At 47.1% G+C, this 22451-nt stretch overlaps 1 protein-coding gene across 7 annotated transcripts in view; it reads left to right on the top strand.

The window, feature by feature from the left end:
- MTSS1 (metastasis suppressor 1) overlaps nt 1-22451 on the top strand; it is a 145028-nt gene that overhangs the window by 18110 nt on the left and 104467 nt on the right. For all 7 annotated transcript variants that reach the window (XM_005876660.2, XM_014548055.1, XM_014548056.1 and 4 more), the window contains 2 exons: nt 7093-7154; nt 10954-11027. In XM_005876660.2, the coding sequence (XP_005876722.1) occupies nt 7093-7154; nt 10954-11027 (136 nt within the window). The remainder of the gene's footprint in view (nt 1-7092; nt 7155-10953; nt 11028-22451) is intronic.

Genomic DNA, 22451 nt, shown 5'->3' on the forward strand with positions numbered 1-22451 from the left:
CAGTCCTCGAGTCCACAGTTTGGGGAGACTCAGGCTCAGAGATGGACAGCTGTGTGACGTGGGAGAAGCAGGTGCGTCTGAGAGCGCCTGGAAGATGGGACATCTGAGCTGGGCGGTGACAGCTGAGTAGCAGCTTCCAGGACTGTTGGATCCCTGTGGAGGTTAGGAGACAGGACTGCCATCGGGGGTGGTGGACGTGGGGAGGGCAGCGTGTGCCCCTCGTGGCTGCAGGGCCTGTCTTTAGGGAAGCCCATCTCTCATTCCTCGTAGCGTGGAGGTTAGGAGACAGGACAGCCATCGGGGATGGTGGACGTGGTGAGGGCAGCATGTGCCCCTCGTGGCTGCAGGGTTGTGAGTTAGAGCCTGTCTTTAGGGAAGCCCATCTCTCATTCCTCGTAGGACATGGGACAGTCATGCAGGTCATTAAGCGAGTCCTCCATGCTTGTGAACAAACCCGAGTTCTCGTCCCGTTTCTGTAATAGGGGCCTTTTCCTTTCTCGCACGACCCAGTGTGATCTGAGTTCTGTGTTCAACAAACCTGCCTGCTCCCCTCTGCAGAGAAATGCAGGGGTCCCAGGGGAGTCTTTCTTCCCTTTGCCTGTGGACTTGGCAGAAGCCGGGTGCTCAGTGGGAGTCTCATTTTTTTTTTATTCGGGTCTGTCTGGAAAGTTAGGAAACCTTTATTTTACATGTTAAATATATACAGTGTATTTTTAAAAATATTTTTAACAAATATCTTTATTGTTGAAAGTATTACATATGTCCCCCTCGTTCCCCACTGAGCCCTCCAGCCTACCCCGTCCCCCACCCCGGACTTCACCACCCTATTGTCTGTGTCCATGGGTTATGCATATATGCATACAAGGTCTTTGGTTGATCATCTCCTGTCTACTCTCCCCCCTTCCCTCCGAGATTCCACACTCTGTTCACGCTTCCATGTCTCTGGATCCACTCCGTTCATGAGTTTATTTTATTAATTAGATTCCACATATGAGTGAGATCATGTGATACTTGTCTTCCTCTGACTGACTTATTTCACTTCACATGATACTCTCCAGGTCCCTCCATGCGTCTGAAAGGTGTGGAGACCTTGATGTGTTCTCTGGTGAACCCCGCAGTGGGGTCTGTGTCGAGACTTCCACAGCTCCCGGACAGCCTTCCTAGGGAGTTCCTCAAATGCGAACCCAGGCAGCAACGTGGCCTCGGGAGAGGACTCGCCGGGACTTCCTGGTGGGTGGGGTGCAGATGGAACGATGAGGGACTGTATTGGAATTGCCTTCTGAAAGGGTCCTCAGGGCATACAGTGTCTTTACCTGCAAATTCTTTTGAAATTTGAGTGTGCTTTCCTTGACTAAGTCTGGTAGGCCAGAACAGCCGCTGGCTTTGCCCCTGTGACCTCTTCTCCACGTCCCTTCTCCCTCCTTTCTCTCTTCCTCCACACTTTTGGGTTTTTGTAGTAAAACTACTTTCAAGTGGGTAGAAACTTTGAAAGAAACTTTAAAAAAAAATATGGAGCAAACTCAAATCACCTTGCCTTTAAGTTTTAATAACATTTACACACTTAACGTTTTTTTCTTACACAGGGAGGTTTTTGTCTTGTGTTCTTAGAAATTCATTTTTTTTTAGAACCCATTAAATTATAGGCTGCCTGAAAGAGGTGGGCCTGACACTTTGAAAGACTTCAAATATCATTAAGACGGGAGAGAGCTGCTCTTGGCAGGCTTCTGGGGCTGAGTGGGTGTGCGTGGGCGAGAGCGGCGTGCTGCACCCCTTGACGAGAGAGGGGACCCTCCTTTGGTTGCTAATTTGGTAAAGACTGAAATGAGGCTCCAAGTGGGGGCAGGTAAGTAGTTTTTGAAGTGGGTTGAGCAGTCATTTTCAGGAGCGTTCATCTCGCTTTGGAGTACTCTACCCACGTTCCCCACTGAGCCCTCCAGCCTACCCCGTCCCCCACCCCGGACTTCACCACCCTATTGTCTGTGTCCATGGGTTATGCATATATGCATACAAGGTCTTTGGTTGATCATCTCCTGTCTACTCTCCCCCCTTCCCTCCGAGATTCCACACTCTGTTCACGCTTCCATGTCTCTGGATCCACTCCGTTCATGAGTTTATTTTATTAATTAGATTCCACATATGAGTGAGATCATGTGATACTTGTCTTCCTCTGACTGACTTATTTCACTTCACATGATACTCTCCAGGTCCCTCCATGCGTCTGAAAGGTGTGGAAACCTGGATGTGTTCTCTGGTGAACCCCGCAGTGGGGTCTGTGTCGAGACTTCCACAGCTCCCGGACAGCCTTCCTAGGGAGTTCCTCAAATGCGAACCCAGGCAGCAACGTGGCCTCGGGAGAGGACTCGCCGGGACTTCCTGGTGGGTGGGGTGCAGATGGAACGATGAGGGACTGTATTGGAATTGCCTTCTGAAAGGGTCCTCAGGGCATACAGTGTCTTTACCTGCAAATTCTTTTGAAATTTGAGTGTGCTTTCCTTGACTAAGTCTGGTAGGCCAGAACAGCCGCTGGCTTTGCCCCTGTGACCTCTTCTCCACGTCCCTTCTCCCTCCTTTCTCCCTTCCTCCATACTTTTGGGTTTTTGTAGTAAAACTACTTTCAAGTGGGTAGAAACTTTGAAAGAAACTTTAAAAAAAAATATGGAGCAAACTCAAATCACCTTGCCTTTAAGTTTTAATAACATTTACACACTTAAAGTTTTTTTCTTACACAGGGAGGTTTTTGTCTTGTGTTCTTAGAAATTCATTTTTTTTTAGAACCCATTAAATTATAGGCTGCCTGAAAGAGGTGGGCCTGACACTTTGAAAGACTTCAAATATCATTAAGACGGGAGAGAGCTGCTCTTGGCAGGCTTCTGGGGCTGAGTGGGTGTGCGTGGGCGAGAGCGGCGTGCTGCACCCCTTGACGAGAGAGGGGACCCTCCTTTGGTTGCTAATTTGGTAAAGACTGAAATGAGGCTCCAAGTGGGGGCAGGTAAGTAGTTTTTGAAGTGGGTTGAGCAGTCATTTTCAGGAGCGTTCATCTCGCTTTGGAGTACTCTACCCACCATTTACTTAGGAGCGGCAGAGACTTTGTCTGACACTGTGCACCCAGCCGCCCCGGCCTCGCTCTGCTGTGACTGCGGTTAACTCACAGCGAGGCACACTACCCGTGTACAGCTGGTTCTGTACTGAGGACGGAGAATGAGGGATTTCCGCCTGGATGGACGGTCTGACTTAGAGAGCTTATGACTTCTCTCCCGACAGCCTGAGAAACGCTTGGATCAATCCTCTCAACTGTGTATTGAACACTTACTGAGCGTGTTAATGTCTGACCTCGTTCATTCCTCACACCAACCCAGGGAAGTGGTGACCGTCCCCATGCAGAGCTCCAGCGACTTGCCCAGTGTCACATTGCAAACGAGAGTGAGGATTCGGTCCAGGAGGTTGAACTCCTGCATTGGGTTCTCTATTCCTTCCGTGTAGTCTTTCAATGTTCAGTAATGTCAGTGTTCAGTGATGGTGATGGAATTGTTTTTCATTATTATTTATTATTAGGAGGAACAGGCCCTGAGAGGGTGAAGTGACTTCATCCAGTCACTTACTGGCAGGATCCTGGCTAGAACTCAGGGCTCGATGCTTCCTGCTCAGGCCTCTTGCCACTGGTTCATCTCAGTGACCTTCTTCAGGGCTCGCTGGATGGGAGTGGTTGGCGCTGGGGAGAGGAAGAGGTAGCTCTCATGTCCTTCTTGGTGTAGATGAGAGGTGATGGTGACTTTGGCTAGAAGTTGGTGGTCAGTGGTCTGAACATGGGCTTTTAAAAAAGCTGCTTATACTGCCTTGTGGGTCAGAAAGAGAAGAAATGGCTAGATACGGTGGTAATTGTTGGTTGAACTCTTGCACTCTTAAGGATGCTCACTGATACCTGTCTGGTCAGAGAGCTCTACTGGCCAGCCAGCGGACTCTGATCTTGGCCCTCCACTCTTTCCTTACTTGGATGTGGGTGTAGAAGGGGTGTTCATATCTGGACTGGATCAGAAAATAGTAAATATGTTAAGTGGGTCATTGGATTTTCCCACAAGGTCTGATGGACCTAGAATGGTGGTAGCCTGAGCCTTTGCAACATAAGTTAAAATAAAGTTATGCTCTTGGGTTGAAGAACCAGGGCAGGAAGATGGGATGGAGGCCATGTGGCTGCGCAGTATGGTGACAAGACCTGTGCATGGGTGTTGGTGTCAGTAGCTCAGGTGTAGCTGCCTCAGGGCCTCTGCCAGGAACCAGTCAGACAGGATCCCTGGCCTGGTGCAGGTTAGCAGCCCATGGGAGCAAATGGCAGCCTGGAGGAGTGACCCAGAGGCCTGCAGTTGGGCCACCAGGTCTCAGAGGCACAGATGCAGAGGTGATGGGTGCGCTCTCAGCTGTGTGCAGGAGACTTCAGGGTCTGGACGGGCTGTAAATTCACGGTGCTGCTGTGGCCAGAACCTCTAATTTGATCTTAAGTTTTTTTTTAATGTAAACGACTTTTATTGTTTTCATAAAAATGATACATGAGCTTATTAACAACAACAACAAAAACTACGGACAGAGAGGAAGGTACAAACAAGAAAGCAATCCATTGGTCCAAATCTTAACTCCCAGAAACAGTCCCTTTTACTGTTTGGTAGATAATTTTCCAGATGTCTGCCTGCACCTTGTCAGACAGACTGGATTGCTAGAGAAAGGTGTACACGGCACTTTTGTAACAAGGTGTTCGTGTTCTGCATGATATTTTCAAAATAAAAACATATTTAACTTCACTTTCATTTAACAGAAAAATTGAAACTGAAGTGATACCAAACAAATCGCTAAGCTCCAGAGAACTGTTTCTGCGCCAGAGAAATGAGTTTCTCAGCTATTCCTCTATCGCGGTGCTTCTTAACCAGGGGTGGTTTTGCCCCGAAGAGGACATCTGGCATTGTCTGGACCCATCTGGGTTGTCACAGCCAGCGGTGTCTGTGAATGCGACTGGCATCTACCGAGTGCAGGTCAAGGATGCTGCTAAATATCCTATAATGCACAAGGCAGCCCCTTAAAGAAAGAATTATCTGGCCCAAAATGTCATTAGTGTCCAGGTTGAGAAACTGCTCTAAGGGTAAGAAAAAAAAAAGACTATTAAAGCCATTAGGAAGGTGAATTTGTTAAGTTTTAGCTAGATTGCAGCTTCAGACTATTTATTGGGCCTCTGTATTGAGCCAGGTTGAGAAACTGCTCTAAGGGTAAGAAAAAATGACTATTAAAGCCATTAGGAAGGTGAAATTGTTAAGTTTTAGCTAAATTGCAGCTTCAGACTATTTATTGGGCCTCTGTATTGAAAGATGAGATGATTTATGTCATTGCATAGTTTCTCCTTCCTGCCCTTGACAACGAAATCAAGAGGTGGCCTGTGTTGTTTTTAACATAGTATTTATGTTCTGTCCTGCACCCAAAACCCCCCAGGTGTTTAGTCTTAGTTCTATATTTAAATGATTCAATGACAAGCGACATTTCTGTCACCATGGTTTCCGCTTCTCTGGGTTTGTTTTGCATCGCCTATTGGTCGGTTGGCTACTGATCTTAATATAAATGTAATGTGCAGGTGCAGGGAGGTGTCAGGCCCCGCTCGGTTTCGCCCTGGCAGAATTGTACCGGCAGGTTTGAGCTCATGTCTGAGTACCTTGCTTAGAAAAAGAGTAGGGAGCCCTGGCTGGTGTGGCTCAGTTGGTTGGGCATCCTTCCTTGCACCAAAAGATTGCCAGTTGGATTCCCAGTCAGGACACATGCTGGGGTTGCAGGCTCGATTCCCAGTAGGGGATGTGCAGGAGGCAGGGTCAGGACACATGCTGGGGTTGCAGGATCGATTCCCAGTAGGGGACGTGCAGGAGGCAGCTGATGGATGTTTCACTTTCACATCAATGCTTCTCTTTCTTTCCCTCTCCCTTCCTCTCTCTCTAAAGATCAATATAAATAAATAGTAGGGAGACATGATGGATTTTCCCAGGATGCTGTGGGGATGTAAAGCAGGGTCCCAGGTAGAGATGGAATTGAACTTGGGGGGCGGCTGAAAGAAGAAAAGCTGTGGGTAGATGTGCTGGTTATCTTCAGTTCTTTGAAAAGACGTCCATGTGGAAGCTTGTGTGCAAGAGACTTTAGGGTTTGGATGGATTGTAAATTCATGGTGCTGTCGTTGCCAGAACCTCTAATTTGATCTTAAAATTTTTATGTAATGACTTTTATTGTTTTTGTAAAAATGATACATGACCTTATTAAAAAACAAAAACAAAAAACAAGATCCAAACTATAGCCAGAGAGGAAAGTATGACCAAGAAAGCAACTCATTGGTCTAAATCTTAGCTCCCAGAAATAGTCCATTTTAATAGTGGGTAGACAAATATTAAACTTAACTGTGAAGTTGCCCGGAAGGATAGACTTAGGGCTGCATGGATATATAAGACAGGGTAGGAGATATAGGCTGCCATGGGAGGGAGGGTGATGGTTAAGTGTGCTGGGGGCCACCTGTTGTACTTAGATGCCAGGTTCAAGCCATCAGTGGAGCGGCTCTATTGATGTAACTTCCCAACCTTGAGATTCTGATGATGCTTCCCAATGGGTCCCTATCCTGGGAGGAGCCCCAGTCCCTCTGTTTCCCTCTTCCCTACCATTTGGAATAAGAGTGAGAACAGCCAGGGCCGTGATCAGGTGGAGAAAAAAGGGGGCCTTTCCCAGGAAGTAATTCCCAGGCTATGCAGAATATTTAAGGTAGAGCCTTGAATATCCTGCACATCTTGAATTTGGACCCACCATCTATTGACTCAAAAAGTGATGCATCGCTGTATGTATTAGATTCTGCCCAACGTGTTCCAGCTGTTGTCTGTAGTGTTGACTCGATTACAGGACTGAGCACATTCTAAACCCATTCCCGGACCAATACATTTATATATCACCGGGGCCGTAGGCCAGATGGCAGGGAAGAGAGCATACACAGATTGTTCCTGTGTCATCGGAATCGGGTGTTGTGTTATTGTCTGAATCAGATGTCTGTCACAGCGTGACTTACTGATTGATGGCTTTGTTCTGTTGCAGGGGAGCTACCCAGTTTGGGAAGATTTCATAAACAAAGCGGGGAAACTGCAGTCCCAGCTTCGGTAAGTAGAAGCAGGTCTTCCCAGGAAAATGGCAACATCCGTAGACAAAGGAGGGTATGGGATGGCTCCACGATGCACATATAAAATTAAACTCATCTGCTCTGCCTCCTCCACAGGAACTGTGAGAGTTAAACGGGGTGTTATATGTAAAGTAATAATGGGCAGCATTCATAGAGCACTCACTATGTGTCAGGCATGTGTTAACTTAATTAAATCTTAGAACCCCAAGGGCTAAGCACAGCTGTTATCCCCATTATACTGACGAGGAAACCGAGGCATGGATAAGCTGAATAACTTATCCAGAGTCACACACTAGTAAATGACAGGGATCTGAACTTACGGAGTTTGGCTCCAGAGTCCATTCTGCTTACTGCCTATTCGTATAAAGAGTTTAAAACTCAGTCGTGACCATTATAGAATCCCATTTACATGAGGTGGATAAGCTGAATAACTTATCCAAAGTCACACAGCTAGTAAATGACAGGGATTTGAACTTACGGAGTTTGGTGACAGGGATTTGAACTTACGGAGTTGGCTCCAGAGTCCATTCTGCTTACTGCCTATTCGTATAAAGAGTTTAAAACTCAGTCGTGACCATTATAGAATCCCATTTACATGAGATGTCTAGAAAAAGCAAATCTGTAGACACAGATGTAGATTGGTGGTTGCCTGGGGCCAGGAATGGAAAAGAAGACTGATTACAAATGGACACGAGGGATTTTTGGGGGGTGATGGAAATGTTCCTAAAATTGGATTGCTTTGGTGGTTTCATAACTCTAAATTTACTAAAAAATCATTGAGTCGTGTACCTAAAGGGGTGAATTTTTATGGTATACAAATTATGATGCCTCAGTAAAGCCACTTTAAAAAACCATAAGATTTAGTGCTGATAATGCTCGCAGGGGCTATTCTTATTGCTTCATCTTGTGCTTGTTCATATATTGTCTGATAAGAAATAGGAAATATATCAACATCTTCTTGCTAAGACTATATGCCCATAAATCAGTGGGAAGAAGGGGCACTTTTGCACTTTGCGGGTGCTCCATGAGGGATGGGACCTTGAAAAAGCAATCAGTGTCATGGCCCTTGTTCATGGCCTATGGGGATGACATAGGTTGGTTCGGATGTATGAGGATGGTTTTCCAGAGAACAAAGCAGGTAGGTTTTCTGTTGTTTTTTTTTTGTTTGTTTTTTTTTATCAAAAGCTATGCGGATGACAGAGAGAGGGCGGAAGGATGGCATGATGCTCGTGGGCCTTTGCCTGTGGACCCCAGGGGTTACTGCCCAGAGCTTTGGCCACAGGGCAGGACAGGGTATGGCTCCCTGGAGATCAGAAGAGAGGACCTCGGGAGAGGTGGATCTTTTCCCCTTCGTTCCTGCACCTTCCTGCCTGGGGTTTCCACCCATGAACCTGGGTGTCCAGAGCCGTGAGTGGGCCTCCAGGCGGACAGTGGGCCCTGGAGTCCGGCTCCTTCTCTTTTATGCCGAAGGATCCAAACTCCTCTGCTCAGAATGCAGGCCCCTTCCCTTTGTTTGTTAGTTATATCTGCAGCCCACCCCGCAGCTTGGCCACTGTTACATTTATTTCAAATAGGTTCGCCTCCATCCAGGAGGTTTTCTGCAGTAAAACAATAAGACGCTTATGTTTACCCGCCCTCCCCCCACCACACACATACTTTTCCTTATCTGGCCTCATTTAATTGTCTGGCAAGCTTTCAAGATGGACCATGGAAAAGATTCCCTTTCCTTTTTACCGATGAGGAAGCCGAAGCTTCAAGTAATTAACTGATTCAACACACCAAGTAAGACTTAGAGCAATCGGATCTTACCGCCACTGGTGCAAAGTACATTTTGTATTTTTTGACAACACTTAGGCCTCCTGAGAGCAGGGACCATTTCTGCATTTTGTCAGACTCCTAGCATCGGCTGAGGGCACGCGGGGGGCCCCACGCACATGGTGTAGTTGTCTGTGTTTGAGAAAGGATGAAGAGAAGACTGTAGAAGAGGCAAGTAAGCCCGGGAGCATTCAAACCCGAGACTCGCTCCTTCCTGCTGCCCGTGGCTGCATGTGTGTCCTGTCTGATCCCAGAGGCCTAAGAGATCTCGTGACACAGCAGATACTGAACTATGACTCACTGGGAGCCGTGGTTAAAGCTCTGAATTCGTCACACTTGACCACCTCGTTTTCCATGCGGCCCTGATGATGGGTGATGGGCAAGGCACCCCTACAGCGGGCTCATTAAATTTGGATGATTGGCATGGACTCGAATGAGAATAAATCCAGCCACTGTGTCAGATATTAATTGTGCGCCAGAATGAGCTATTTATAAATCCTAGGATGTTTGAGAAAGCTAACTTTTCCAGGGTTTGCATTGGATGTCAGATCTTTTAACAATGTGCTTCGAGGTGGGGTTTCTGACGTTATGGTTTTGTTCTTGTATGTCATTTTAAAAAAAATTTGAGCAGAGCCTAGTCGGTGTAGCTCAGTGGTTGAGCGTTGACCTATGAACCAGGAGGTCACAGTTCAATCCCTGGTCAGGGTATATGCCTGGGTTGTGGACTCGATCCCCAGTGTGAGGTGTGTAGGAGGCAGCCCTGATCAATAATTCTCTCTCATCATTGATGTATCTATCTCTCTCACCCTCTCCCTTCCTCTTTGAAATCAATAATATATATATATTTAAACTTGAGCAGAATGGAAAATATCAGGCCTCATTTGGAAGCTCAGCGCTCAGGGACTGGTGCCCGGTGTTCCCCGAGACCACGCCGAGCACCAGGAGCCTTTTGTTCCATTGCCACTGTTGCTTATATTTAAAGGCCATTTCTTTTCTATGTCGCTGTTTTGAACTCTTTCCTTTTTATCTTTATCCTCATCTCCTTCCTTCAGCAACATTGCATTCATACACATGCTCAGTAAAGACTGGATTCGTATGTAAAATACTTAGAAATTACATCAGGTTAGAGCTCGATTGTAAAGTACAGATCTTGGGGCTGGCTTGCGTGTTTGGGGGATCCATCATCTGCTCTTCACTGGATGACATCTCGGATCCCAGCTCCAGGAAGCAGGAGACCGCAGAGCGCTCAGCGCATCTTACAGTGCTCAAGGGCATGTGACGAGTTCAAAATCATTTCTAGGCCAGCAAATGAGTGTAGTAACTTCTCCCTATTCTCAGCTGTTAGGAATTCAGAAGGTACAGTTGAGGTAGCCTTCTAAGGTTGGAAAAAGATGTTTCACTGTGATTACGATTTCGGAGGAAAGTCACACAGCCAGGATATTGACGTGTAGTGGGACGAGCATGGGGCTGTGAGTCATGGGCCTGGCTACTAGTCCCAGCTCTGGCCTGAAGGTAGTTGGAAAGCCACCTTGCGGATGCGGTCTCCGTTTTCCCTTCTCTAAAATGAGTTACTTACACTAGATGATCTCTCGCTAAGATTCCTACTCTAAAATTAATTTTTACCGGTACCCTTGATATTTTTTAACAATGTTTTTCTTTTCGGTAGAAACACCTGTCTTTCCCTCCTTTGTGAAATTTTACCGGGTAATGGGCAGGAGGGCATGGGAGGGATTGCCGGCATTTATTGACTGGCACCGAAGGAGCTGGGCGTGACTGGGGCAGGGCTGCGAATAATGTGAGGAGGAGGAACGCCTCCCAAGAACAAAGTGGGACCACAAAGCCGAAGGTTGTCCTTGCCCAGCTGGCTGGGTTGTCCTGAGGATAACGTGCCGTCCGCCCCGGAGGTTTTAGCCCTTGAGCGCTAATGACATTTCTCATGCCTGTGTCATCTGTTTGTATTTTAGGACAACAGTAGTAGCGGCAGCTGCCTTCTTGGACGCCTTTCAGAAAGTGGCCGACATGGCTACCAACACACGTGGTAAGCAGATGGAGGGTGGCTCTTTCCCTGGGGAGGCTTCAGGGAGGAGCATCAGGGCTGAGCTGACTCATACCTAAAATTCTGTTAACGCTGCGGGGTTCCACATAGCACACGTTTCAAAGTTTCAAGGTTCTCTGCAGGACAAAGCTCAAGAGAAGAATGGAAAGTGAAGGGAAAGAGCCACTTTTCCTTTAAAAGAGGCAGGAGGTGGCTCGACGTGTTTCCCGGTCGCTTTCACTGAGCTGTGCATTTGGGTGTAGTTCGTTTTTCCCCTCTCGCAAGGGTTGTCCTAAGGTTTTCCTCGTTTCCTTGGGGGACGGGAAGCAGGAAGAATGATGGGGCAGACCGTTTTTCTGGGTTCTGTAAAACTGGGAGCCCTTGTGTAAGTGGTGTCCTATTGTGTTGTATTTGTGTCTCCCACATATGACTTCTTCATGTGCAACCCCCCCAAAATATAGTGCCCAGAACATGGTGTTTACAGTATGTGTGTTAAATCTAGGAAAAAAGTCTTCGGAAATATTTTAATGGTTTCAGTGACTACTGAATCATACAAAAGACGTGTAAGAACATGTGAAAGTTATAAAGAAGAAAACGAATACTCCTGTATCCACCACCATTGTTAGAAATACACCATCAGCTCGTCAGCCCTAAAGGAGAAACCCTGTTCGAAGGGGCGTGCCTTCTCCTTCACTCCCAGGCAGGGTCTGCTTGTGCACTGGCAGCTACGCGCTTGTTCTTGCCACTGTCAAGGTGACATTGGAAAATGTGGGTGTTGGGGTTGCTCCCAGTCACAGGAGAGTTTGGCTTCTCTGATGCACGTGATGGGCACCTCCGGTGGGATTCACCAGGCGCCCAATTACCATCGGGGCTCAGTGAAATGTTCGGGCGAATTTGCAGGGAGCACACTTCTCATTCATCCCAGAAACCTGGAAACTGATAACATGTCAGACACTGTCACGGGGCCACACACATCAATGCATTGCCGTCCTGGTCCTGGGGGAGCTTGGAACTGAAGGGGGAAATGCGATACTCGAATTGAGAATTTGAGTGTAGAAATATGTTTGCTGGGATGACAGTGGTAGAGCAGCGTGCTGGGGGAATATGAAGAAGTGAGTAATTGACTCAGCTCAGGGAGACGAGGGAGGTCTCCAGGGGAGGGAATATTTCTCTTCATTTCCAAGATGCCGACAGTGTTTCAGAAGGTTCCCTAGGAGAACGTGACGGCGGCATCGGAGCAGTGCTGCCTTTGTCTGGTTTGCCAGCTTGATATGGATCATATCCACTGTGCTCTTTAAGCCCTTTAAAAAAATTATTACATAGTTTATATGTGTCTGGGTAGAAGCTAGAAAATATAAGTATAAAGAATAGAACATCGAAGCCAGTCTTCACCATTGTTAGTGTTATTGGGTCTATTTTATAATATTTTCTTCTATTTCACCGGTAGAGGGAACTGGACTTGTCAGTTGTGTTGATGTCTTTCCAGAATAGCCACCAGAATGTATCTTCTTTAAAAAGTTGCTTTAAAGAGCTTAGATATCTGGCATTGCATTTTCAAGGCTCAGTGATTCATAAGTTTTTATATTTTAATGTTTAATCATGGGATAAACCCTAAAGGATGAACGAGAAAGACTTCCCCGACTGTCCATGATGTCCTGCAGTGGGAGCCTGGCTGTTGGCAGAGGCTGCCCCGGGGGTTCTCGGTGGGAAACGGGAGATCCTGCAAGTCCTCCTGGCTGAAGGGAGGAAAAGCAGAGCGATGATTTGTGGGAAAAGAAACCAGAATCACTTCTCTGCGGGTGCGATGGAGGAGCTAGGAATTTAAAGGTGATGTATTAGACAAAAAACAAATAATGTCACAGCGAACAGACTCTGCTTTGATATATTTTTAGTCTTTGATTTCTGATCATTTTTAGAGATTCCAGAATACTCCCCCTCTGGCCATGTGCACTGGGGGTGGGGGAAGGGGGGTATAACTTTCTGTGGCATGGGGAGGGGGAGGACTCTTACGTGACCTAAAAAGAAGTGTCTGGTTGATAGAAATATATTTTATGAAGATGACAAGAGAGAAACTTGAACACATGTACTTCTTGTATGTTCAGTAAGCATCAGAAGTCATTTCTGTGAAGTTAAAATTTACTTAAAATTGAAAAATATAGAACATGCTCTTGAGTTTAAAAAAATTTATGTGACAGAACATAGAAAATTAAATCCACCCTCCCAGAACCCTTTGCAGGGACTGGGTTTAGCGTTATGTACAGACCTTTATGCATACATAAACACATGTGGGAGGGAAAAAAGCTAGTTGCAGGATAATATGTAGAATGATACATAAAATGAAGTATGTCTGTGTGATCTTTCCCCAGAGGTAGCCCACAAGAAACATCATCCCTGTGCTTTTCCTCTGCAGTATAGGGTATGATCTTTCTAGTCAGTACCTGTAGCTCGACCATGTTCTTTCTAGTGGTCAAATGGAATTTCACTGTCGGGATGTAGCACAGTGTAATCACTCTTCTGTTGAGGGATATTTAGATTATCCCCATGTATTTGTTATTACAAGCTGTGCTGTACTTAATGCACATGTCTGCATCCTTTTGGAGATCTGTGCGTAATCTATTTTTAATGACGTATGCATCACCGAGGAAACAGTGAATCTGTAGAAATGCTTCAAGCTGTTTTGGTCAGCAGTAAATACGTATTTGGGCTTAAGGTCATGACAGGCTGTAACTCTACAGTTTGCAGTTTGATATCTACCCTCTACAGAAAGTCCAGTGTTTTGTTTAGAGCCTGGGGCTGTCTTTTTCTTTTTATCCTCACCCAAGAATATTTTTTCCATTGATATTTTTAGAGAGAACGGAGGGGAGGGAGGATGGGGGGAGAGAGAGAGGGAGAGAGAGAGAGAGAGAGAGAGAAAGAGAAACATCAATGTGACAGAGACACATCGATTGGTTGCCTCTGCACCATCCCCGGCAACCAAGGTAACATGCCCTTGACTGGGAATCAAACCCAATACCCTTGGTTGTGTGTGGGCCTACGCTCTAACCACTGAGCAACAGGCCAGGGCCATAGATGTCTTTTTCGAATCTTTCTTGCTGGAGATGACAAGGGAATAGCAGTTATTCTTAAGTGCATCTCATGTTGGGCAAATGTCTGTCCAGAATTTCAAGCTAGCAGATCTCTGGTTTCCAAACATTAGCATTCCATATTGTTTCCCAAAGGAAACAGCTCTGAAAGGTCTTTGTCCTTTTTCGCAAATATTTTACACTAGCTGTTAATACAGTTTAGGAACAAATTTTAAAGCTAGTCACTATAAGAGCAACATCACTCTAATCTCTATATAACTTGTTAAGTAGGATGTGGAAATATGTCCAAACTCTGTTTTGTTCTATTTTTAAAAAAAATAGTACAAGTTGCCCTTACGATGTGTGTATTTAGGTTAATAATTAAACTGTAATGGGACTTAGGCATTTATTAGCTCCATAAGACATGGTACAGTTTCACATTTTATTGATTTTGCAACTTGTGTTTAATATGCAAGTGCACCCTTTTCTGTGTTATCGACCACAAAGAATTAGTGGCTGGGCATTCAGTACACTGAGGACTTTTGGGGCAGCGTCACCATCCCCTCGTCCATGAGGGGCCAGCATGCGGGCCGTTGTAGGAGTTGAGAAATGTTTGAACTGACTGGCATGCAGTTGTCCGGGTTACTTTAAAAAGGCAAAAAAGACGATGAACTAAGGAGGGGGGAGGCTTCTCAGCCCTCTACGGCAGAGGTGGCCCGTTTCTGGGACCAGCGTCCCTACACCCGTAAGCACGTGCCCTTGCACCCCAGGGCCCGGCTCTCCGTGTCGTGGAAGGCAGGCGTGTTGAGTTGATGAAACGCTCTGTCTTACTCAGCACTGGCCCTTCGTGGCCACAGCGTCATTGCTGAGGTCAGCAAGGGCTTTTGAAGAGCATGATGCTGTGTGACTTGCAGTTTGGGCTGCCGCTTTGTGCCTCTGTAATTACTTTAAAGCTTTGATGAACCGTCTCGGGGATGTTGAGATGATGATACACCAAACCCATAGTAAGGGGTTTGAGATCATCAGCAGGAAGGAAATGGATCTCCAGCTGACTAGGTCATCTTTAATGTCCCAAACCCTTTATACGTCACTTTAAAAAATGGGCGGTGGTTTGAATCTTGAGAGTGATGGCGAACCTATTGAATACGTATCACGGGCTGGGCTCTGTCCTATGTGTTTTACGTGTATCGAGTCGTTTTATTTTAACAGCCCCACGAGGTAGGTGCTCATGACCTTCATTTTAGGTGGTGAAATCGAGGCGAAGAGAGTTTATGTCAACTGACCAAGGTCGTGTGGCTAGTAAGTGGTGAAGCTGGAGTCTGGCCCACAGCCTAGAATTTAACCATTAAGTTATGATCCCCATGTAAGCAACTCCTGGATTTAGTATAGGCTTATTATTTGCTTAAAAGTTACTGCTCCTGAATGGGTTTTAAGAAACAACCTATATTTCCCCTTGGAGTAACATCTAGATTGGGAGCTGGGATGTCTGTGTTCGTCTTCTGGCTGTGTGACTCCAAGTAATTTTATTTCACTTCTCGGGGCTCTCATTTTCCCTCCTGTAGCTGGGGTTTTCCCAGGACACAGGGCTCCGGTATTCTGCCATTTTAAATCTTGATTCGACCCTATTAAATCCATAAAATGTGAAGGAATTCGGGCAGTCTGAATTTTCTATTTTAACTTAGAGTCTGCTCTGGAGACAAAGGGAGCGGAGGAAGCCAAGTGAGGCAGAGAATAATGGAGGGGAGAGGGTTGGTTAGTAGGGAAGAATGGGAACTACACATGGGCGTTTGGGGTGACCTGGGCTCTAACGAGGCTCCCTCTCAGCCATGTGCATGAGAAGGGCGGGTGGGAGTTGGCACTTTTAAGACGGCCTTTGAGGCCCAGGCGTGGGCTTTAACCAGTGAGCCTGGATTGCCAGGGTTCTGTGCATCAGTGAAGAAATCCCTATGGTTTGTGTTGGCTAAAGCAGTCTTGGTCCTTAAAAGTATGTTACATGCTTTTAGTGTAGATTTTCTTAAATGCTGTGGTCTCCAGATCTGGCTGCGTGGATTGTAATCACTCAAGAAGTTTGTTTTAAAGTACAGATTTCAGGGCCCTGCCTCATACCTATGGAATCAAAATAACGGGAGGAGGGGGGTGTGGAGTGGGGCAGGGGGACCCAGAAATCTCAGATTTATCCAAGCGCCCCAGGAGGATAAGGCTCCTCGCAAGCATCTTGCCACAACCCACCTGTCCAATGACATCTCCGCCATGGCCGGCAGTTCCACCCACAAAGAAATGCTCACTCTTCCCTGAAATCCTTAAGACCTTTAATCTCTGCCCAGTCAGCATGGCTCAGTGGTTGAGCGTTGACCTATGAACCAGGAGGTCACGGTTTGATTCCGGGTCAGGGCACATGCCTGGGTTGCGGGCTCGGATGCCCAGTGTGGGTCGTGCAGGAGGCTGCCGACCAATGATTCTCTATCACTGATGTTTCTATCTGTCTCTCTCTCCCTCTTCCTTCCTCTCTGAAACGAATAAATAAATATATATTTTAAAAAGAGAAAACCGTTAATCTCTTTCTGCTTGCACCTGTGCATTCCAGACCTGGAACGCCCTTCCCAGCCCACCCCCTGTGGCCCCCTTTAGATGCTTAGGATCTGCTGCTTGCCTTCCAAGAGCCGGTTAAAGAGTCCTGTCGCCTGTGAAACTTTTGCCCCTCTTTCCCAAGGCAAGCGGTTTCCGGCCCAGGGCCGCTGCGGCACATGCTTCCTCTCACCTCACTCTCGGTGTGGTCACCGCCTTCCCCACTAGGCTGCAGACACCTCCAGGACAGGAGCGGCTCTACTCCTCCCCGAGGAACCCGCTTACCCAGATGCTAAGGACCTGGCATTTGGCAGGATGTCGGCAGCGTTTGCACATGGCACCAGGCAGACCTGGGTGAGGAAGGCTGTCACTTCTGGGGACAGGAGGCTGCTGGGATGGAGTCTTCGGCAAGATTCCACTTGGGAGTTCAGAACTGGAATCTTGGCGACTCCTCCCTGAGACCCAGTCTCTGGTAGAATGTGTGACTTCCTACTTCATGTACCTGAGGAGGGCTCAGCATTCCATGACCAGGCCCTGGGAAGGGGCCGGTGGTAAAGGGGCTACCCTGCTGTGGCGGGGTGCGGGGGAGGGGAGGATAGTGAGGGAACCTTCCCTGCAGGGGTAGGGAGGGGAGGTACTGGGAGGTGGTTTCCAAGAGGCAGCCAGACTGGTTTTGTTTGCCCCCAAGTTTTATTTTAACCAGATGGTTTAATGGAGATGTCATGGCCCTTCGCTTCTGGACCCACCAGTGCTCAAGTCCTGAGCTCTCGCTCATGGAATTAGAGCCTTATTATTTCTACCGAGGAGGCTACTTAGCCACAAACCTGAGCGAAAAAAATTAATTATTTAAAAAGCTCCTTCTCACAGGCCTAGAACTGGAGAATCTTTGAATATAACCTTAAGGGAGCATAGACACATTCACTCGTTACATTAAAAATGAAAAGGTGTAAAACTACTGCCTGTGAATCTGTGGATGTGGCTCTAGGTCACAGACTGGCTTTGTACTCACAGGCCAATCTGGGGTCCTAAGTTATCTTTGGTTATTGTCCTGAGGAGTCTTACAGGAAAAGTAAGAACTTTGAGTAGTTTGAGAAATAAGCTCGGTTATAGCCCTAGCTGGTTTGCTCAGTGGATAGAGCAGGGCCCTCGACTGAAGAGTCAGGTGTTCGATTCGGGTCAAGGGCAGTTATCTTGGTTGCAGGCTAGACGCCGCCCTGGTCAGGTGTCTCTCTCACATCGATGTTTCTCTCTCTCTGTCTCTCCCCCTCCTTTCCACTCTCTCCAAACATCAATGGAAAAATATCCGAGGGTGGGGATTAACAAAGAGAAATAAATGAGAAGAAATAAGATCAGTACGTTTTCTTTAACAGCTGAGCTTTTTGTTTTGAAAGGTTCAAGGGACAGTGTATTAATTTTTTTCTGATGAACTTAATTCCAACCGAGGCTTTACAGCTAATAGGAGGAGAAGGAGGACCGAGCGTAAAGCATCCTCTGCAGGCGGAGAAGGTTTGTGGACAGTTGGCTGAGGCTGATTTCACTCAGAGCCTGTGGATAGCTGTTGTGGGGGCTCCAAACCTCAGCTCCGATGTCCCGGCGCCGGACACCTCTCCGAGCCCAGGAGACAGGTGCTGTGTGTGGAAAGGTGTATAAACGGAAGCACTTCCTAGCTCGCTCGCAGCTGTGCTCTCTAACATTGTCATCCATGAACCCAGGCATGCTGTTATGACAGTGACCTAGAATCTCTCGATGGCCTTTCATTTGGGGGAATTTGAACTTGACCTCTTGATTTGATTCCCATGAATTATGCTGAGGAAGCCCTAAGCGAATTTCGCTCTGCTGGTAGCTCATTTTGAAAAATTCTCATTGCTGTACTGTAGGTGGGTGTGAGAGTAGGAACAAAGCTGAGAAATGAAAACATTTGTAGTTGGTTAAAGTGGGAAATCGGCCGGGCCAAGATGAAGTCATCTTCCTCCCATATTTCTTTTTTATCCGTCCCCTCCCGCCTCCCTTTGACTTGCAGGCCCAGTGTGTGCTGCGTGAATGACCCCAGGGCAGTCCTGACCTGGTGGGGCTTTTAGGCTGAGCTGGGGCCGTTCTGTGTGATAGAATTTCCTGTAATATGGAAATGTGACACATTTTTGCTATTTAACATGGTAGCCACTAGCCACATGTGGGTTGACTGAGCACTTGAGATGGGGCCAGTGTAACTGAGGACCTGATGTTCTGGTTTTTAAATCTTCCTCATTTTAATTGGAACAGCCACATACACCTCGTGGCTACCCTGGTACACGGCACAGGCATAGGCAGTGTCATGATTTCTACAAAGAAAGGCTTGTTCTGCTCTAACAGTAAGTGTCATATTTTGTGAGTCATCTGATTTATTCTCTTTATGTCAGGAAGCTTTATTGAGGGTTTCTGTGTACCTAGGGCTCTAGGAATGCACCGGTCAGTCGGAAAGGGGCTGTTTCTGAGGCTGTGGGTCTGTGGTGGCAGAGGGTTTAGGCAGGCAAGCGGTGGGGGTGTTAGGCGGAGAGGTACATGTGAACAGCAATCATAATTTCAAGCAATAAATGCATCCCTGTTCTTTTTAAAGCATGTCCCTTTCATGCTTTAAAAGGGACAATCTCAGTGGACGAGAGAGTATTCCGAAGAGGGTCAACATTGGTTCTGAGGAGGGGAGGGGATTGTACCCTTTTTCTATACCAGGCACAGATATGAATGAATACAGTACATAAGCAGGCATATGTATGTCTGCAGTATGGCAAAAGGGGTAACTGGGGGGGGGGGAGTCCAAAAGGGCTCTTTATGGGAATGATAGTGGGGGAAAGCTTGAGAAAATTGTTTTGTGACGAAGGCCTAGCTTTTACGACCGGTCAGCCTTTTGCCTCTTGCCCCATTCAAGGTGCGTTTTAAGAATTTTCATGAACCTGATGAAGGTGGGTGCTGTTAGGTACTTCATTGGAATTAACGAAATTGGCAATCCAAGGTCCATGGCCTTGTCATGAAAAGTTGCCCAGTGTTGATCCGTAGCTGGATCCTGAAGCATCCAAGATCGGCTTCCCTCCTCATTGCTGTTAAAATTTTACCATTTGTAACTACTCTTTAGCCACATGTGGACGTGAAGAAAGACTTGAGTGCTGGGTTATGTCCAAAAGCCCTTCCTTAATTGGACTTTATAGCTATAATCCTTTTGATGAGGATTTATTAGGATGTTTGTGTGTTATGTTTCTGTTTAATCAGTATAACAACATACATAACTACCTGCATGTGTGTGTGTGTGTGTGTGTGTGTGTGTGTCCAGGAGGTTGGAATCATGAACCTCATTGATCTTTTCTTGATGCTGAGACTGATGACCGACAGCACCATTGACAAGTGGCCTTCTCTTACTGACCTTTGGTTGTGCGGCGACAGTTGCCAGAGACGCGATTCCACGGTGGTCAGCCAGCGTCCTGCCTGTGTTGCGTTTGGCTTTTCCCTGTGTCTTCCCGAAATGACACGTGAAAGGGCGGTTTGTGTGGGGTGGCCTGAAAGACACTAACCCGAGTCCCACTTTTACGTAAGAGTGTCCAGCGCAGGATGCCACCAGAACCCTAAAACCCTCTACCAGGGAGAGCTGGGAATACCCAAATCCCTCCCAAGACCCACCCCGCGTGGCCTGTGAAGGCTTGTCCCGCCGCTGACCAGAGGGGAGCACTCATTCCCGCTTAGTGCGGTGGTGGGACCCCGGTTTGCCCTGGCGTGTTTCCCGGGTGGTGCGTGAGTTGGGATGCGTGCTGCTTTCTGTCTAACCTCGGCAGCCTTACTAAACGCAGGCGGATTCCATGGCGACGGGGCTGGCAGCAGTGGGAGGAAGGTCCGGGCGTGACAGGTGACTGGGTTGGTGCGTGTGCAGTCGGCTGAGTGTTTCGTTAGGCGGTTTCCATACGAAAGCGATGCTCTCAGCACTTCACCCTTCTAGTTTCCCAGGCTGCCGTGCATTTTGTTCGCAGGCAGTGAGGGTTCTCCTTCCCATCCTAGTCCTTTTCTCCTCCTTTACTTTTTATTTTGGCTTAATAACTAACACTCCTCCACCCCCTCCCGCTGCCACTCACACCAACGTGTCGCCGTCATTTTTGGTAAAACACTGATTAGTGTTCATGAGAGAATGCAGTCACTCTAGTTCTCACCGATGAGGCAAACCTTTTTTTTTTCTACAATGCTTTCCCGTGGAAGCTCCTTTGCCATAGAGCCGTGAACTTGGTTTGGTCGCCCACCTCAGATAAAAATAGCTGTGTGGAATGTGAATGTGAACTGGAGACACTTGAAGTTGTCAAACTAGTGTTTTCTAGGATGAGTCTACGCCTCATCGCGTGGTTGCCTCCTCTCTGCTCCCTCCGAGAAGGACCCAGCCTGGAAACATGCAGGAAATGTGGACACTGCTTTGCGTTAACAATTCCACTGTCACCGAGCACGTGTGCTCTGCTGAGGAAAAATGTGAAACCGGGAAGTAGCTCAGGGAACAAAGAATATTTGCAAGGTCTTCATCACCGAGAAACAGATGGTGAATTCTCCTGGTACATTGTCTAAAAATTTGATTTTTTATACGTTTCAAAATATTTATGTTGGCTAAAGTGAGAATTACCTGGAGGTTTCTTGTTTTGCTGTGTCTTATTTATTTATTTAACATAACTGGTTTTCAGTTTGTAGAGAGTACAGGGCTTTTCTTTAGACCATCTAGCATCTCGTGCAGCCGTTTTATTTTGCAGGGCAGGCTGCGTCTCAGCAAGGTGAAGTCACTTGCCAGGGCCACTCAGCTTGTCCGGGGGCAGTGGGGATGCCCATTCTAGCCCAGGGCTTCCTATCTCATGGTTCCCCCTGAACACTGAATGGCAAAGCAGTTGTCCCCTCGCCTCTTGGCCTCTGGGTTTAACGGGGAGGGTATTCAAGTAGGAAAGAACATGGGCGGTGCAAACCTGTCTCTGTGCTCCTGGTGTTTGTAAAGATTTGTGTTTGCTTGTTTGTTTATATGGAGTCCTTGATCACGTGGTTTCCCAAAGCAGTTTTCCACTTCCAGTCCTTCGTCTACGGAAGATGTTTTTGTTTTCTTGTAGCTCAGTGTGTGGGTGGGTGGGCTGTTTTGTTTATATTTTGATCATGTGTTATATTTGACATAAGCATATTTATCTGTGAGAATAACTAGGCTTCTTTCATCTACATTGGCTTCGTTTGGGGAATATATTTTACCTGCACTCACACACGTGACGAAACACACACACACACACACACACACACACACACACACACACACAATGTGTGGATTCCCAAATGTTTAAAATTGCCACGGGACTCTTATTTCTAGTAAAAGCTACTGCTGTGGAAATCTGCAGCATTTCCTGCTGTGTGCGCCAGGACCCAGGGACCCTGGTTACCATGGAAACGGGTATCCAGCTGCTGGGTGGTACTTTCCTTTAGAGCTGCATCTGAGCACATTTCACAGTTCAGTACAATGCTGCTGCTTCCGCTTTTAAAATAAGGAGATGGACGGGGGAAAGCTGTGGGATTACAGATTTAAAAAATACTGTTTCTGCTGAGGTAGAACCAGACCTTTAACATGCATCCTTTTACTGTGACTGTCTAGTAGGGCAATACCATCACCCAAAGGAGGCCAAAGGTACCAGAAGCTCCGTGGCGGGGACAGTGAGAATGGAGCCGTGCGGCTGGCCTGCAGGCTCTGTGGGCAGAACACGGGTGCAGGGCTGACTGGCTTTATCCCACTGGCCTCAGGAGAGTCCATTTGGTGTGTCAGAAGGGCCTGACCGCA

This window comes from Myotis brandtii, unplaced genomic scaffold, assembly GCF_000412655.1.
Source record: "Myotis brandtii unplaced genomic scaffold, ASM41265v1 scaffold494, whole genome shotgun sequence".
Taxonomy (NCBI): domain Eukaryota; kingdom Metazoa; phylum Chordata; class Mammalia; order Chiroptera; family Vespertilionidae; genus Myotis; species Myotis brandtii.